Here is a 16,550-nt window from a genome sequence, read left to right as displayed (position 1 = left end):
TCTTTCCTATGAGCCCTTTCAGTCATAGCTAAGCCAGAGTCAAATGGCTTTCCTCACCTCAGCTTTTCGCAATGTGGTTTTGGATGAGGCTGGTTGTGCTGTGGGGAAAACACTCTAGCTTCCCTTAAAGTCTGCCATCTTGTCATAGTAGCACCCTGACTACCCAAGAGGAAAAAGTGAGGATTTCACTCAGAAAAAGAAGAAAAAGCAAGAAAAGGAAAAAAAGCTAACGGACTATACTCTTGTATAGTTTCCAGTGGGAAATTTGGGATCCTTTCTTAAAATTATGAATGTATTTCTCACAAGATACTGTTAAGAGTTACTCGTAGCAATGGTTCTGGTGTTCAGGAGTAGGAAGTAGAAAGAGAGCTTTGCTTTTAACCTCACATCCTTCTATACTGTTTCACTATTTTACCATGAATATATATTTTTATCGTATTTAAAAACAGTAATACTCTTAACAGTAAGAAAGAGAGAAAGAAGAATTTCCCTTACAGGATTTATCCGATAGAAACATTTGTTCAAAATACATAAAGATGTAGGGAAAAGGATTTCACAACAGCATTATTTATTTCACTAAAAACCTAGAGAAACTTAAATATTCACCAATAGACAAATGGTTAAATTACTTATGGTTCATCTATCCTGTGACTACTCTGTAGCCATTAACAAAGAGAAAGCAATTTATCCAGAGGAACAAAAATATATGCATTAACTGAAAAAAGCAGGTTTAGAGCCATAGATGGAGCATCGTCTCATTTTTGGGGAAAGAAATAGTAAAACATATAACAGTATATGCAAAACTCAAAGAAATAATACAAAAGGAACACTGCTGATACCGGCTCTCTCTCGTGGGTGGCACTATGGCAGACTTTTGCATGTAAATTATATATTTCTGTAATATTTGAAGCTTTTGCAGTGAGCATGTAAATTTACTAAACAGAAAAATAAAAATAATATTTTAAAGCAATTACAAATTTAAAAACAAAACACTGTACAATAACCTTGGCAGATGACTATGGGAGAGGGCTGAGGGGTACACGTCGAATGCTGGCTGTGCAAAATGTAGCTCTTTGCCCTTGTGACCTCCCGACCCCATTAACAGTAAGTGGCAGCTAGGCAGCACCTGTCACCTGCTTTTCTATATCCATGGCAGTTCAAGTTCATGACAGGTCCTCTCACCTTCTTCTTGAGTGATAGCCATTTTCTCCGTAGATTCTAAAAAGGCAACTCTGTACTTGTATGTGGGTATATTTATCTTAGAAGTGAAGCAATAATTCAAGAATAATTTCCAGGCCTCGTTCATGTTAGTTAAAGATATTAGTGATCCTAGCCTTAAAAAAGCATGTTTGTTTAGATTTGCTTTCAAAAGGAAGCAGAGAGAAAAGGAGTTATGTAGAAACTAAGAGCAAGAAGTGAGTGCTATATGCCAGGGTGAAGTAGATCCTCCAGGTGCCCTGCGCATTTTGTCTCTGCTCTGTGAATGCTCTTTCAAAACCTTCCTTCTTTCCAGAATAGGCCCTGTGGATTTTTAATGAGTTTGAAAGAGTATGTTTTTCCACATACCTTTCAAACACTGAAGAGTCAGTAGCCAAAGCATATAAATTAATAACTTCACTGTGTTTCAGAAAATAACCCTAGCACAAAGGAGATGCTCAATCAATATTTGTTAATTGGTTGATTGAAGGAACAGCAGGTAAGGCTAAGTGTGCAGCAGAAAGTGATGAGTATGAACCCTATGACAAAACTTTTAATAGAAATGGTTTGAATAAGATTTCCAGAATGATTAGCAGGTGGATACAAATCTCTCAACAATGAAAACGTAGGTCAAAACTAGTCTGCACAAAGGATTGAACTAATAAAGAGCTCCTACAAATTACTAAGGAAAATGCTAACAAGATTATAGAAAAACAGGCAAAAGGAATAGAAAGTGTTCTTAAATATATGAAAAAATGCTCAAACTTACTACAAAAACAGAAATGCAAATAAGTTATACTGAGATACCATTTTTTAAACCTGTCAGACTTGCAAAGATCAAAACATATGGTAATGGTGTTGGTAAGGTTTTGACGAAGCAAGCCTCTCACATGTGGCCCTGGGGAATGTTCATTGGCACAACTTCTTGGAGAATAATTTGGTCATGTTCAATAAAGTAACAGATGCAAATATCCTTTGACACAGCAATTCCACTTTTAGAAAGGTCTTCTATAGACCAAGTCTTCTCAACCGTGGCACTATTAACATTTTAGGCTGGATAATTCTTTGTTGTGAGTTTGTCCAGTGCCTTGCAGGATGCTTAGCAGCACCCTGGGATCTGCCCAAAAATGTCAGCACTCCCCTCCCCAATTATGACAACTAAAAATTTTTCCAGACATTGCCAATGATGGGCAAAATCACCCATTATGGACATACTGATATAGAAAGTAACATACAGATGAGGTTATTCATTCCTCATCATTTGTAATAAAAAAAATTGGAGAACAGACTACATGTCCAACATTAAGATAACTTTTTATCCATTCAATGAAATATTATGCCACCACAAAAAAGAATGAAGAAGCTCTTTGTATATAGGTATGGTTTGATCTTTAAGAAGATTGCTAACAAACCAAAAGAAAGGCTAAGAAGTGTGTGTAGAGTATGCCATCATTGTATAAAAAGGAGGAAAAGAAGAACATTTATCTGTATTTACATATATGTGCATAAAGTATCATTAGGAGAACTGATAAGAAATTGATTATACTGATTGCTTTCAGGCCATGAAGCGCTGTAGCTTAGGACAAGGGTGGGAGTCGGCCCTTGACTAACATTCTGTGACTGTGTTTAAAACATTTATGTGAATGTATTATCTATTCAAGAATTTTTAAAGAATTAGTCTGTATTTTGCAGAAGATGGCCTAATAAAAGTGGCTATTCATACAGAGACCTGAGATCCAATGGGCATAGAGGCAAGGGGGGCAAGAGTTCATTCCGCTGACAGTTCTGTTTTGTGAACTAGTGTCAATTTACAACACAGAAGAAAGCAATGTGGACAGCAGTAACCTAATGTCATTGAGATTTATAATGGACTTTTCAAAAATGATACCAGCTTTCTCTTGAATTCAGAGAAATTTGGGGGTCAGACATTTGGGGCAGGAGGCTCCCTTGCCCCTGAGTCACAGCTTTCTAGGGAGAGCAGGGGGGCCAAGAAGATCTCTTTTGCCTGTCTTTTCCATGCTCACCTTTCCAAGTGCCTTGGTCTCTATGGATGCACCTCTGTGTCTCTAAATGTCCAGTGGGATTATTACACTTCACTCTCTGAGCAGACTAAGTGTCTGTTATTTAAAAGCAGAGAATCATGAAAGGTGATTCATGTTTTTATTCCATGGATTCAGTGTTTCCAGCCTTCAGTTTGCAACCCACCCACGAAATTTCCACCGTTATGTGGTTCCACCAACTGGTACCATATACTTAATGCTATTATTTAAATGGATTGATTTTTCACTTCAACAAATTTATTCTAAAAGAAAGTTTTATAAATTTCTTCTAAAAGAAAGTTTTAAAGCACCACCATATATTTAAAAATACTCTTTCCTAAAGTGAATTGTAATAAACATGTAACTGTTAAATTAAAACTACATCAAAACCAGATTTGTCCATGTACCCTATGGTGTGCGCCTTGTGGATCACTGTACCTGAAATTGGCCATAGCACGGACTGTGAAGAGGGGATGCATTTGGTGTTAGAGCCTTCAGTCTCACTTTCTGGGCCCCTGGTCCTGGCTTGTACCCCTATTTGGTGGTCTTTCCTGTATACCCCTCTGGGTATGCATTCCCAGAATGTTATTCTAAGAAAGTGCTCAATGAGGGGTAGCCGTTATTATGATTATCTGGTCTGGTAAACTAAACAGTGTTGAGGCTTATACAGCGTCTTTCCTTGGCAGAGGTCACCCAAGGAGCAGAGCCTCAGGTTTACAAGTTCATGAGCGCATTTTGGTCAGCCCACAGAGGCCAGGTCGACAGAAGCACTCTTTGCAAAGTCACAGGAGACTGGCGAATTCACAGAGTCGCAGCAGGAAACAGAATGGCCAAGATGCCTGTGTCGGTTCTGCAGAGAATTCTCATGGAAGGAGATTCTACTTGGGCAACCAAAGTCATATCAGAAAAACACATGTTAGGGGCACCTGGGTGGCTCAGTTGGCTAAGCGACTGCATTCGGCTCAGGTCATGATCCTGGAGTCCCGGGATCGAGTCCCGCATCGGGCTCCCTGCTCAGCAGGGAGTCTGCTTCTCCCTCTGACCCTCCCCCCTCTCATGCTCTCTCTATCTCATTCTCTCTCTCAAATAAATAAATAAAATCTTTAAAGAAAAAAAAAAAGAAAAACACATGTTAGTGGGATCAAAGTATAGGGAATTATTGTAGCCCAAGGCGAGATGCTGCTTTTACACTTATTACCACTACTGTGACCTTGGGTGAATTTCCTAACTTCTCCATGTCTCAGTGCTCCCTCTCTGAGACAGAATATTACTTTTATCTTCTTCAGGGAACTGTGAAGATTACATGAGGACAGTTGTAGGAATGTGTTCAGTCCTCTCCTCGCGGTGATGCTGGTTATGGCGTTAGTGATAGTGTTGTGCTGTCATTCAGGTAAGCCTGGGGGTCCCCACTCAGAACCTCCATTACACAGAGTTGGAAACTCACCCATGAAATCTTTGCCCCAACTCTCTCTTCTCAGCCACCATGGTTTCTATTACATGACTTCTCAAACACAAACAAGCTTAGATTTGAAAATACCCATTGAAGAACATTTAATCCAACTTTTATTATTTGTCCCAGATGTGTGGCCTAGGAAAACATAGTTAACCTCTCTAAGCCTCTCCTTTCTCATCAACAAAAATGGGGATCTTTTGCAGAGGAGGAAGCTTTTTGGCACTCCTTAAATCCTGCTTTATAGGTGGTAGGTTCATCTACATATATATGACTGACTTTAAATCAAATCATCTTATCCACGTATAAAATATGTATCTTCCCTCTCTCTCACCATCGCATTCAAAGCCTATAAAAATAGTGCACTTGTGGGCACCTGGGTGGCTCAGTCGTTAAGCGTCTGCCTTCGGCTCAGGTCACGGTCCCAGGGTCCCGGGATCGAGCCCCGCATCAGGTTCCCTGCTCAGCGGGAAGCCTGCTTCTCCCTCTCCCACTCCCCCTGCTTGTGTTCCCTCTCTCGCTGTGTCTCTCTCTGTCAAATAAATAAATAAAATCTTTAAAAAAAAAGAAATAGTGCACTTGAAAATCACCACAACAATGGGATTCTTTTGTTTTCATGGATTCCTTCTTAGAAGCATAGTCTTCTCTAAGGGTTCTGGTAACTTGTGGTGGCCCCATGCATTGCTTTAATTTCTGTAAGACGATATAGCAGCAAATGATAGAGGACGTAAAATATCTTATCCTATGACACAGTTATCCCACATGCAGTACTAGATCATAAGGAGCTGATTTTAAAAAGGAGACAGTTTTATGTTAGGTATAGTACTATTTTTCAGTGTTCTCACCATACCTGGAAACAACCTGAAAGCCAAAGAATAGAGGATAAGTTCATCAATTTATTCAGGTACATAGAATAGATAAGTATATCTCCAAAGTGAACTAATTTGATCATGACAAAAATCATATGCATGAGAAAATGATTACTTTGGAGACCACATAGATATGTAGAAATGTATCTATAGAAGAACAAATGAAGAAAGTAGAATATAAAATTGTCATGCATTATGATTATAATTACATGAAATTTATGTCTACACAAGAGCAAAGGTCATTCCCACAGATATTGTAAGTTGATGTCTTTAGACAAAAGAGTCACAAAGAACTCTTGGGTATAATTATTTTATTAATTTTTTAAAAATAGTGTGGGGATATGAATGTCTGCTGCTCTGTCTCTTGTGATTAATCAAAGTGGATTTAACTGATTCTAATCTGTCCTCATTTTTTGCTGTTAATGGCTGCCTGAGCTCAGTGCTGGACCCGAGGTCTTCAGTGTTGGTACACCAAGCACCTTTCCACTAAAGCACGGAGTAGGATGATTCCAGACAAAGTATCCCCAGAAGAGGGATGCTGGTCTATAAGATGTCAACAAGAACCCCTCTCTTGAGCTCTGTATGTTCAAGTCTCTATTCCTCACATAGGCCAAGCTCTTTCCTAACTCAGATTCTTTACACTGTCAGTATCCTCTGCCTGAAATGCTTTTCCCCATTTCTTCATATTACTGGATCTTTCTCATCCTTCAGGCCCCAGCCTGGATATAAATTCCTTCTCTGGCCACCTTTCTTCCCAACTCAGCCCCGATTACTGCTTAGTCTTTCCATAGAACCTACCACCATCTATATCTGCCCCATGTATTTATATACTTCCTTGTTGTCTGCCTTCTCCCCTAGCATGTAAGCTGGGGAGGGCAGACACCTTTCCTCTGTCACTTACCACTGTACTCCTAGCACCTAGCCCAGAGCCTGGCACATAGTAGATGCTAAGAAACATTTGCTGAACAAATGAATGAATCTTTATATACCAAAAAAGAAATGTTTCCTTGATACAGTGTTAGGTTTAAAATAATAATAATAATAATAATAATAATAACTTTGGCACAAATAGATATAGTTTAGGGGGGGAAAGTCCTATATTTGAATTTTCTATAATAAGCAGGTATAATTTCTATGACTTTTTAAATATCAAAAAAGGAAAATATCATGAGAAGCTTGCTTATAAATACCTTTACATTAGTGAGAATTATATGACAACATAAGACTTTGGATCAGGTTCTTATTTAATTAAAATACTGACAAATTTACTGAAATTTCAAGGACCTGAGCAGACATTGGATCTAAAAAGGGAATTTTAGAAGGGGGAGAATCCAAGGGGGAGACAAACCACGAGAGATTATGGACTCTGAGAAACAAACTGAGGGTTCTAGAGGGGAGGGGGTGGGGGGATGGGTTAGCCTGGTGATGGGTATTAAAGAGGGCATGTATTGAATGGAGCACTGGGTGTTATATGCAAACAATGAATCATGGAACACTACATCAAAAACTAATGATGTAATGTATGGTGACTAACATAACATAATAAAATAAAATAAAATAAAAAGTGAATTTTATATCCATGGAAAACCATTTCAGAGCTTCTATTTCTGTCCCTGGATCACTTTAGGTGAAGACCCACAGTGTCATGAAGTCAAACCCAGACTGACCTCTGAATGAAAATTAGGTCCTGGAAGATTTACTTTTTCAGTCAGCCTAATACCTCATGAAGTAGAAGAATTTATTACTAGTTGGTTAAGAAAATGGAGAGATGAGGATTTACTCTTTGGTGCATGAAAACTTGAGAAGAGCTTTAAAATAGTTTTCTGCGGGGTTCATTTCTGAGTTTAATGAAGATGTCCTATTGTACGTGGACCTCATACCTAAGACCCTGAGCTCTTGGGCTTTCCAGTTAAACCTTTCTTCCAGACCGGCATTCCAGACATTTACAGTATTGCTCTGTGGCCCATTTTTATTGCAAAGACTGGTTGATGGACACACCAGTCCCTGAACAGTAGGAATCAAATGTAATTTTAATGTGGGAGTATTTGCCTCCAAAACAAAAACTCTCTATCCACTGGCTTTCTCCTTAAAACATCAACATCACATCACAAAGGCAAAGTCAATTCACAAAGAAAATCCATTAAGGTGGACATTGAAACCGCACATTTTTGGCCTTGAGGGGCCCGAATTGCAAAGTACTTCGCTTTGGATCCTTACTTCCCTTGGCCTCGCTACATATGGCCCACATTTTTTAGCTCCCCGATGCTCTTCTGAATTCAATTTGACTTTTGTGACCTCTGTTTGTTCCCTGGGGATTTACTGACCACTTACTGTGTGCCCTGCACTGTTCTAGGTGTTTGTTGGTGATGCAGTGATGAGCAAGGTCCTCCAGTGGATGCACAGACAGAAAATAAACAGGGAAGCACATCAATAAATAATAAATATGCGCAGATGCTGATGTATTGACATATTTATGTACTTAGAAAAGAAAAAAAACAAAACAGGATCCCGAGAAAATATTTAAACAGACAGAAACAATAAAGAACCAGCCCTGCAAAAAGCCTGGGGTGCTCCTGACCACAAGAATAACAAATGCAAGGACCCTGCACTTGCATGCTCCGGAGAGTGAGCACCCCCAAGTGTACCCCTCACTTGCCTTACTCTAATTCTGGCCGTGTCCAAAGGCCCTAGAGGAAGCGTGAGCTTGGAGTGTTCGAGGCTCAGAAAGAAGGCAGATGTGGTAGAAGCCTGCTGGATAAAGGGATTGTGGTGTGAAATGAAATAGGAAAGGCAAGTAGGGACCCCTGGATGAAGAGTCTTATAGGCTATAGCTGAGGATTTAGTTAAATACTCTAAAACAGCCATGAAAGGCTTTAAAGTTGGGAGTAAGCCCAGATTTATCATTTTAAAAGATCATTCTAGATGTTCTAGATGGATAATAAATTGTACGGAGCCTCAAGTGTCAGCGAACGCCCAGCCAGAAGGCAACTCAATCATGCAGGAATGAGATGGAGAGACTATAACTGATGAAAATCTCAAGCAAAATGCTCAGGTAGCTTTAAGAATATTATTGGCAAAGAGTTTAGCTGTAGAGGGGAAGGAAGGGTAAGACAGTGAGGAGGAAAAAAGAGAACAGAGTGCTTTGTTCTAAAAAGAGTGTGTGTGTGTTAGGGGGTGGAGGGCTGGCCCACCTGCTGGTTCCTACATGTGCCTCTCTGACCCAACTCTTAAAATTCCAACCTTCTGAAGCTTCTTCTTCCTCTTTCAAGGCTGGGCCATGAACTTCTACCTCCAGGGAATCTTGTTTACTTACTCCTACACCCGGGACTCTTCTTTTTGAAGTTCTTTTCAACTTGCTTTGTTCTCTAGTCTTTTGGAATTGAGCCCTGTTCTGTTAGGGGTTCATTTGTGTAACTCTAACCTCTCCAATGGTACCTATCCCTCATGTCCTTGCTCTTTCCCTCCTTTTCTTCCACAAATAATGAATGAGTGAGTAGTATTTGCCAGGCCTCTTACAGACACTGGTGATGCCATCTTTACCAAATTGGGTGCTGGACCTCATAATGCTTATTATAATCTAAAGGAGGGTGGGGGAATGACATTAGCACAATAATCACTTTAATAAATGGGTAATTGCAACTCTGGGATGTGCTCTGAAGAGAGGGTAGGTATGGCTAAGGCAGAGGATAACAGGAGTAGATGACCTAGTCCAGAGAAATCAGGGAAGGCTTTCCAAGCAAGTGACATTCAAAATGGGGGCCTTAAAGTTGAAGGAAATCTAATGTAGTTGGATCCCAGAGAGATGGGAGAAAAAGGGACATGAGCTGATATGGAGGATGGCCTGTGATAGATTCTGGGGCTGGGGCAGAGAGAGTACAGGAGACCATTAGGAGGTGGTAGCAGTCCCAGGTGAGAGATGCTGGCAGCTTTTATGGGGAAGGTGACCATAGAAAATGGAGAGAAGATGCTAGAGGAACTTTAGGAGACAAAGCTTGCCACAACTCTCATTTCTTTTTGAGCACATAGTGGGGCTCCCTGAGCAATGAAGACAAAGATTTGTCCTGGACTATGTGTGGAAATGATAGAGCTCACGGCATGTGTCACTGCAGAAGATCCATGCCCTGGCTTGCTGATTTTCAGGACCGCCCTTTCCATTGAGGATTTCAGAACAAGAAGGCATTGCAGACTCTGCAATAACCTGGGGGAGGCCACAACTCCCCATGGGTCATGGGTCGCTACTGCTAATGGTAATAAGCACCATTTATCGGTGGGGGGGTGTAGGCCTTAGAGATATATGGCAGTTATTTAAATTCTTCCAACACAGAAGTTACTGAAATTTTCTTTGCCTCTGCTACCTGCTCTGTAAATTAGGGTAATAGTACTTCCTAATTTATAGGGTGGTGGTAAGGATTAGATGAAATAATCCACATTTAGCACAGTGACTGATACCTAGTAAGTGTTAGGTAAATATTAGTTACTATTATTATTGGAATAATGGTAACCTCCCTCTCATTAAAAGGAAGCAAGATGAAGACGGAATGTTTAATCATTACAAAAAATGTAAATAGCTTTATATAGAGTCACACAGCCTTAAGCAACTTACGCAAAGCTGCATAGCTTGTAAGTGGGGAGCTGGTCTTCGACCCAGATGTGCCTGACACCTGAAGCTATGTCTTTGACGTGCAAGGAAAAGCGAAGAAAAAGCAAGGAAAGGGGACCATCTCCCCATCTGCCATCTTTAATTTAAGAAGGATGCATATTCCAAGAGATGTTTCTGCCGCTAGATCAGACCGCAGGCTAACGAGAAGAGACCGTGCAGAGTGGAGACCCTTGACCAGACACTGACTAGCACGTGGCCTTGACGGTTCATCCTGCCCCACATACATGGAATGGCTCCCACACACTTGTGAGCAGCACAAGCTTGATCCCAAAGGTGCAGAGACATTAAAACAGGGAAAGCTTTGCGGTTCTCCTGAGGGTCCTTCCGAAGACTGAAGTGCGACTAGTACGGCCAAGCTTCTCACATGCCTCTCTCATGAAATACTCAACATCGCCTGAGGTAGGTAGGATCAGGGTCCTCACTTTACAAATAGCAAGCAGAGGCTTAAAGAGGTTAAATACCTTGCTTGAGATCCACATCCAGAAAGTGATAGAGCCGGAATTTGAATCCAGCTCTAGCTGGCTATACCGGCTTCACCAGTCAGTGATGCTTGTCCCCATCTATGCTGCCCCTTCCCTCCCGTGCTTACTGGGAGGACCCAAGGCCCTCCATTTCTCTTTGACCCCTGGAAAGGATCTGGTCTCACTCATGAGCAACGAGGCATGTTGCCCAGCTGGTAATCACCTCTCTGGACATCATTTGCTTATAAAGCTGCCCAGCGGTGTGTCGGAGTTGGCTTGCTGTGGCCCATGGGGGCTGATGGTTAAATTTTGAGGAATTTTGGGAGCCAGTAGATATCACAACGGTAGTTTGAAATGGGCCATGATGGGAGTATTTACACCAGAGAAATCAGCAAACACTATGCATTGGGGCTCCCTGATACCCTCCGCCGCCACGACCAGCACAGAGTTTTAAACTTTTACCAGCACACTATGGGGCCCTGATCTCATTGTCCTCCGCTAAAGAATGCCAGGCATCACAGACCACTTTGCAAAGAAACTGGCAGGCACAGGGTGGGGTCTGCAAGTACGCCCACCAGTGAGCCAGGACCTGCCAACTGCAGGCCTCTTTCTGGCCCACTGCAGCACGGTGAAGGTGCTTCCTGGCTCCCCAGAAGACGCTTGCACATTTCACTACCAGACACCAGAACCAAATCCGTGTTAAAATAAGAGGCTCCATCGGGATGGACGTTTAGACATATGGACATTTAAAGTTAGAAAAAACATACTTTATTTGCAGGATTACAGGATTTTTTTCTGAGCAGGTAGGATTATTTTTCATACGATGTCATAAATCCACAGAATTTTAAAACTGCAAGGAACATAATTTTACAGGTAAGAAAAGAGAAAAAGAAGCTGTGACCCCGAGAGGGACAGTGGTTGGCTCAGCATCCCACATTGCATCATGCATACATGTCTCTCTCCACAGACTTGGCATTTAGTCACTGAATAGAAAGAATCCAGGCCCCTGATGTTAGCCTGACTTTGAAGAATACTTTAATGTTTTCCTTCATTTGAAAATGAATATGTTATGCCACCCTGCTTGCTCCTTCGGAGACATGATGATGATACAAATAATGGCTACTTTTTACTAGGTGCTTACTAGGAGGCAGGGCTTATGCTAAGTACTTCATAATTAAGTTGAACTCTATGAAATTGCTAATATCTGGCCTTTTTTTTTTTTTAAAGATTTCATTTATTTATTTGACAGAGAGAGACAGTGAGAGAGGGAACACAAGCAGGGGGAGTGGGAGAGGGAGAAGCAGGCTTCCCGCAGAGCAGGGAGCCCGATGCGGGACTCGGTCCCAGGACCCTGGGATCATGACCTGAGCCGAAGGCAGACACCCAACGACTGAGCCACCCAGGTGCCCCAATATCCGGCCTTTCTTAATCTACTGAGTAGTAATTTCAAATAGTTCAGTCTAAATGCATTCTATCTGTTAATCTTTACCATATTCTCATGAAATGAGTACTATTATCACACCCACTTCACAGATGATAAGACTAAGGCTTTAATTTTTTTTTTTAAAGATTTTATTTATTTATTTGACAGAGAGAGAGAGATCACAAGTAGGCAGACAGGCAGGCAGAGGGAGAGGGAGAAGCAGGCTCCCTGCTGAGCACAGAGCCCGATGTGGGGCTCGATCCCAGGACCCTGGGATCATGACCTGAGCCGAAGGCAGATGCCCAACCATCTGAGCCACCCAGGCGTCCCAAGGCTTTAATTTTTTTTAAAAACGTTTCTTCCCATAAGCGTTCTGCTGTTGTTACCTATAGGTGATATACAGTGCACACTTGTGTGCAAATCAATGGCTCAAAACAATGGAACATACATAGGGTATGAATAGTAATAGCTCACATACCTTACTTTCTCAGTGACCTTGGATAAATTTCTAACCAATGATTTTTATATTTGAAGAAATGCTTTTATCAATGTTGTATATGAATATAAACCATAGGCATTAGAACACAAAAAATTTGATGTTGTGCACTATGTATCTGCTATATCCCATATAGAAATGTTAGGAACTACAGCTTAAGGTTCCCCAGAATTAAGTGCCCCGGAATTTTTTTTATAATACTTAAATGAATAAGTGAGGGGCACCTGGATGGCTCAGTTGGTTAAGCGTCTGCCTTCGGCTCAGGTCGTGATCCCAAGGTCCTGGGATTGAGCCCTGCATGGGGTTCCCTGCTCAGCAGACAGCCTACTTCTCCCTCTGCCCCTCCCCCTGCTTGTGCTTTCTCTCTCTTCCTCTCTCTCTCAAATAAATAAATAAAATTTAAAAAAAATAAATGAATAAGGGAGTGATTTTACAACATTGCCTATATGCAAATTATAACCAACAAAATTTGGAATCAAGACCATTTGGTCGTGTAATTATTTGCAAATAATATTGTACTAAATTCACAACCAAACAGCCCACAAACAGCAACACTGCTCAAAAATAATCAGTACTAACTAAAGCTGATGATACCTGGAAAACAAATGTCAGGAAAACGAATTGGAGAGAGCTATAAAATGGGCTTTGAAAAAAATATTTAAAAGAAATGGCTGCTCTTTCAATATGAAACAAGAAGTTCTAATATCACAGGAAGAGAGAAAATTGACTGATGCCATGTGATTTATCAGCTGTGTATGATAAGTCCTCCAAGTTGACTGCTAACCCTCTGTTAACTTAGTCAACAAATAATTACTGAGTATCTAGCAAAGGGGCCCTGTCCAAAAATAATTCCATATGCCTTCAGATTGATTACTGATTGTTTTCAACACGAGTCTGCTGAAGATGAGCATGTCTGACCCTCTAAAGAAGAAGCAGTCTGATTTCACCTGCAACATCCATAGGCTTCATACCCAGCCTGGCCTCCTTCAGGGCTCTATTTCATTGAACACTTTAAAGCCTGCTCTCAAAAGATTCCAAACTCATGCCGAAACCTACCAAGTCAGATCCCAACAAGGAATGGGGATGCCTTTGTCTCTAAGTGACCACCAAGCACCTAATGTTACTTCCCCTACAGTAAAATATCAGTGAAAACCCCTGCTTTCCCTCCCTAATGATGGAAAAAAATAATACAATGACATAGTAAGAAGTCACACACATGCTTTGAAAATTTGCTGAGAAGGGCTCAACAGGTGCTGGAATTTTTAAAGAAGAAAGGAATGTTGTAGGTAGTATTTCCAGATCTTTCATGTTGGAAAGAAAGAATCTGATGCAAAAGGTAGAGACATTTGCCCAGGCTCAGTCACCTAGAGAGGAGTAGAGTTTGGTCTAATAACAGTATTATTATCAGTGATAATAAGAGCAACAGGAACAATCGTAACAGTATCACTGATGTTGTGGAATATAAGAATATCTCTAGGTATATAAAAAGACTGACCTAGCTAAACAGCTGTACTCTTCTGGATAAGAACCCCTGGTCTATACTGTATAACACTGTGACAGCCCCTGTCTCCTGCTAAGTTTTCCAAGGGATAAAGAGGTTTACCATTGGACCTTGCAAATTTTAGATAATTAAATGCCCGGGGAATATTATTCCAAGATATTAAGTGAGTAATGACCATTGGGACAAATAGAATTAAATTAATAAAAACACTGACACTGAACTTATCACTTAACCATTCCAAGTATCAGTTTTCCCCACTATAAATTAAGGAAACTGGGCTAGATCATCCATCCCTTAAGTCCCATTAAATGCTAATATTTTATTAATCTATGTCCCATAAAATCTAGCATATTTCAGATGAAGTTCATATTCTATCCAATCATAACATTTGCCACATAAAATATTATAATTTTAAAATTAAACTTGCAGGAAAAAAAAACACTAATGAATATTAAACTTATTCTTTTGCAGATTTTAGAACTAAAACCACCTAATACAACCACCCCACCTCTGGACGTTTTTCCACATTCTCTTCTGATGACTCTTATTGTTATTTAACAAGCATGTCTGTGCCTCCTTTGGCTTTACTTTATTCCACGTATATCTTCATAATTCAGCCCACTCTAAATAAAAAAAATACTGTTTAAAAAAAGACAAAGTGCTCACATACCCCATGACGGTTCTCAAAGTACGCCAGGCTGGTTTTGGTTAAAACAAAGAAACGGACTTTGAAGTTTGAGGGAGAAGTTCTTCTTTTTTGTTGCGATTTCTTGATGAGCTGTTCCTCCAGGAGGATAAAGTTGTTCATGATCCAATTCTTGGGAAGTGATGCACCTTGGGCATCACCCCGTGGTACGGCCAGTGGAAACTGCTTCGGGCACGAGGCACACACTCGGGAGGCAGTTGATGTTCAGAGAGCTGTTAAAAGGCTTCTTGCCTCCAGCGTTATCTTTCGATCAGTGTTCAGTCAACAATGTGGAGCTTCTCCTCTGATGTCAAAGGCTATAACCACATCCTTTAGAAATTCACAAAACCAAGAGATGTATGTAAAATCTATACATACCCTTTGCCGTATGGTTTGGAAATGATATATGAAGACAGACTCAAAATGATAAGAAGTATTAGAGTTTCATCTTTACAGTCCTTGGGTTAGCCCGGCTGACAGTTAAGGCATGTTGCGCACGGGGGTGGAGGGACACAGCCAATGGGTATAGTTTTTGTGTTAGTTTCTTCTTGCTGCTGTAACAAATTATCATAAATTCAGTGGCTCACAGTTTATTATCTTATAATTCTGTAGTTCAGAAGTCCCATATGGGTCTCACTGGGCTAACATTCAGGTTTCAGCAGGGCTGCAATCTTTTCTGGAGGATCCCTAGGGTAGAATCTCTTTCCTCGCCCTCTCAGCTTCTAGGACCACCTGTATTCCTTGGCTCTTGATTTCCTTCTTCCATCTTCAAAGCCAACAACAGCTGGTCAAGTTCTCTCACCTTATACAACCGTATGCTCTTCTGTCTCCCTCTTCCAAATTTAAGGACCCTTGAGCTTACTTACCCTGGGCCTGCCGAGATAATCTAAAATAATCACCCTATATTAAGGTCAGTTTATTGCAACCTTAATTCCATCTTCTACCTTAATTCCCCTAACACATTCATAGGTTCCAGGGATTGGGCATCGACATTTTTAGGGGATCCATTATTCTATCTACCACAGTGTGAATTCTGGCTCCACCACCTAACTAGCTGTGAGACTCTAGGCAAATTACTCAAGAGCTCTGAGCCTCAGGTTTTTCATCTGTGAAAGGGGATAACAGTGTCCCTATACAAGGCACTGCAGGGTTGCTCTCTGGTTTCCTTGCCAGTCTCATTTCACAGCTTGCTCACCCATTCTCACTCCAGCCCCCATGCATGCCCCTTACACCACTTCGAACATCTGCTTGTTTTGCCTCAAAACAGTTTCTCTCCCCTGCTTTGCCTGTTTTAACTCTAAATTATACTGCAAGTCTTAGCCTGCATGTCACTTCCTCAGGAAGCCTTCCAGGCTTTCCTAAGTCAAATTTGCCAATTATATGCAGATGATCCCTTATACCTTTCTCTTGATACCCATTATGACAGTTGTCATTGTACATCTGGAGGGTGATTTTTGCATTAGTGTTTCTCTTCCCCACTATTCTAGATGCTCCATGATGGTAAGGACTATGTGTGGTTTTGCTCACTGTTATATATTCAGCAACAATCACAATGCCTGGTGCATATAAAGGTTGTTAAAAAAAATGCATCAAATGAATAATCATCAAACTGGGTTAGACAGTTAAAAGAGACAATGACCATAAAACACTTAAGAGAAATATATTGAAGTTTATTGTTTTTTAAAATTTAAATGAAAGCCCATAGGAGTTACAAATAGATGATTACTTTCCTATCCTAAAACTTAGTGGAAGAGCAGAAAACAAGTATG

General features: G+C 40.7%; 1 protein-coding gene across 1 annotated transcript in view; it reads right to left on the bottom strand.

Annotated features, from left to right (window-relative positions):
- The window catches only part of ITK (IL2 inducible T cell kinase), a 63,658-nt gene extending 48,580 nt beyond the window's left edge, over positions 1-15,078 (bottom strand). The window contains exon 1 of the mRNA XM_081826239.1: positions 14,767-15,078. Coding sequence (XP_081682365.1) covers positions 14,767-14,904 — 138 coding nt within the window. The 5' untranslated portion in view covers positions 14,905-15,078. The remainder of the gene's footprint in view (positions 1-14,766) is intronic.
- Between the last annotated feature and the right edge of the window lie 1,472 nt (positions 15,079-16,550).

Source organism: Leptonychotes weddellii, chromosome 7, assembly GCF_054177405.1.
Source record: "Leptonychotes weddellii isolate Sample4059 chromosome 7, ASM5417740v2, whole genome shotgun sequence".
NCBI classification, from domain to species: Eukaryota; Metazoa; Chordata; class Mammalia; order Carnivora; family Phocidae; genus Leptonychotes; species Leptonychotes weddellii.
The sequence above is the reverse complement of the archived record's forward strand: the minus strand, read 5'-3'. Positions and strand labels throughout refer to the sequence as shown.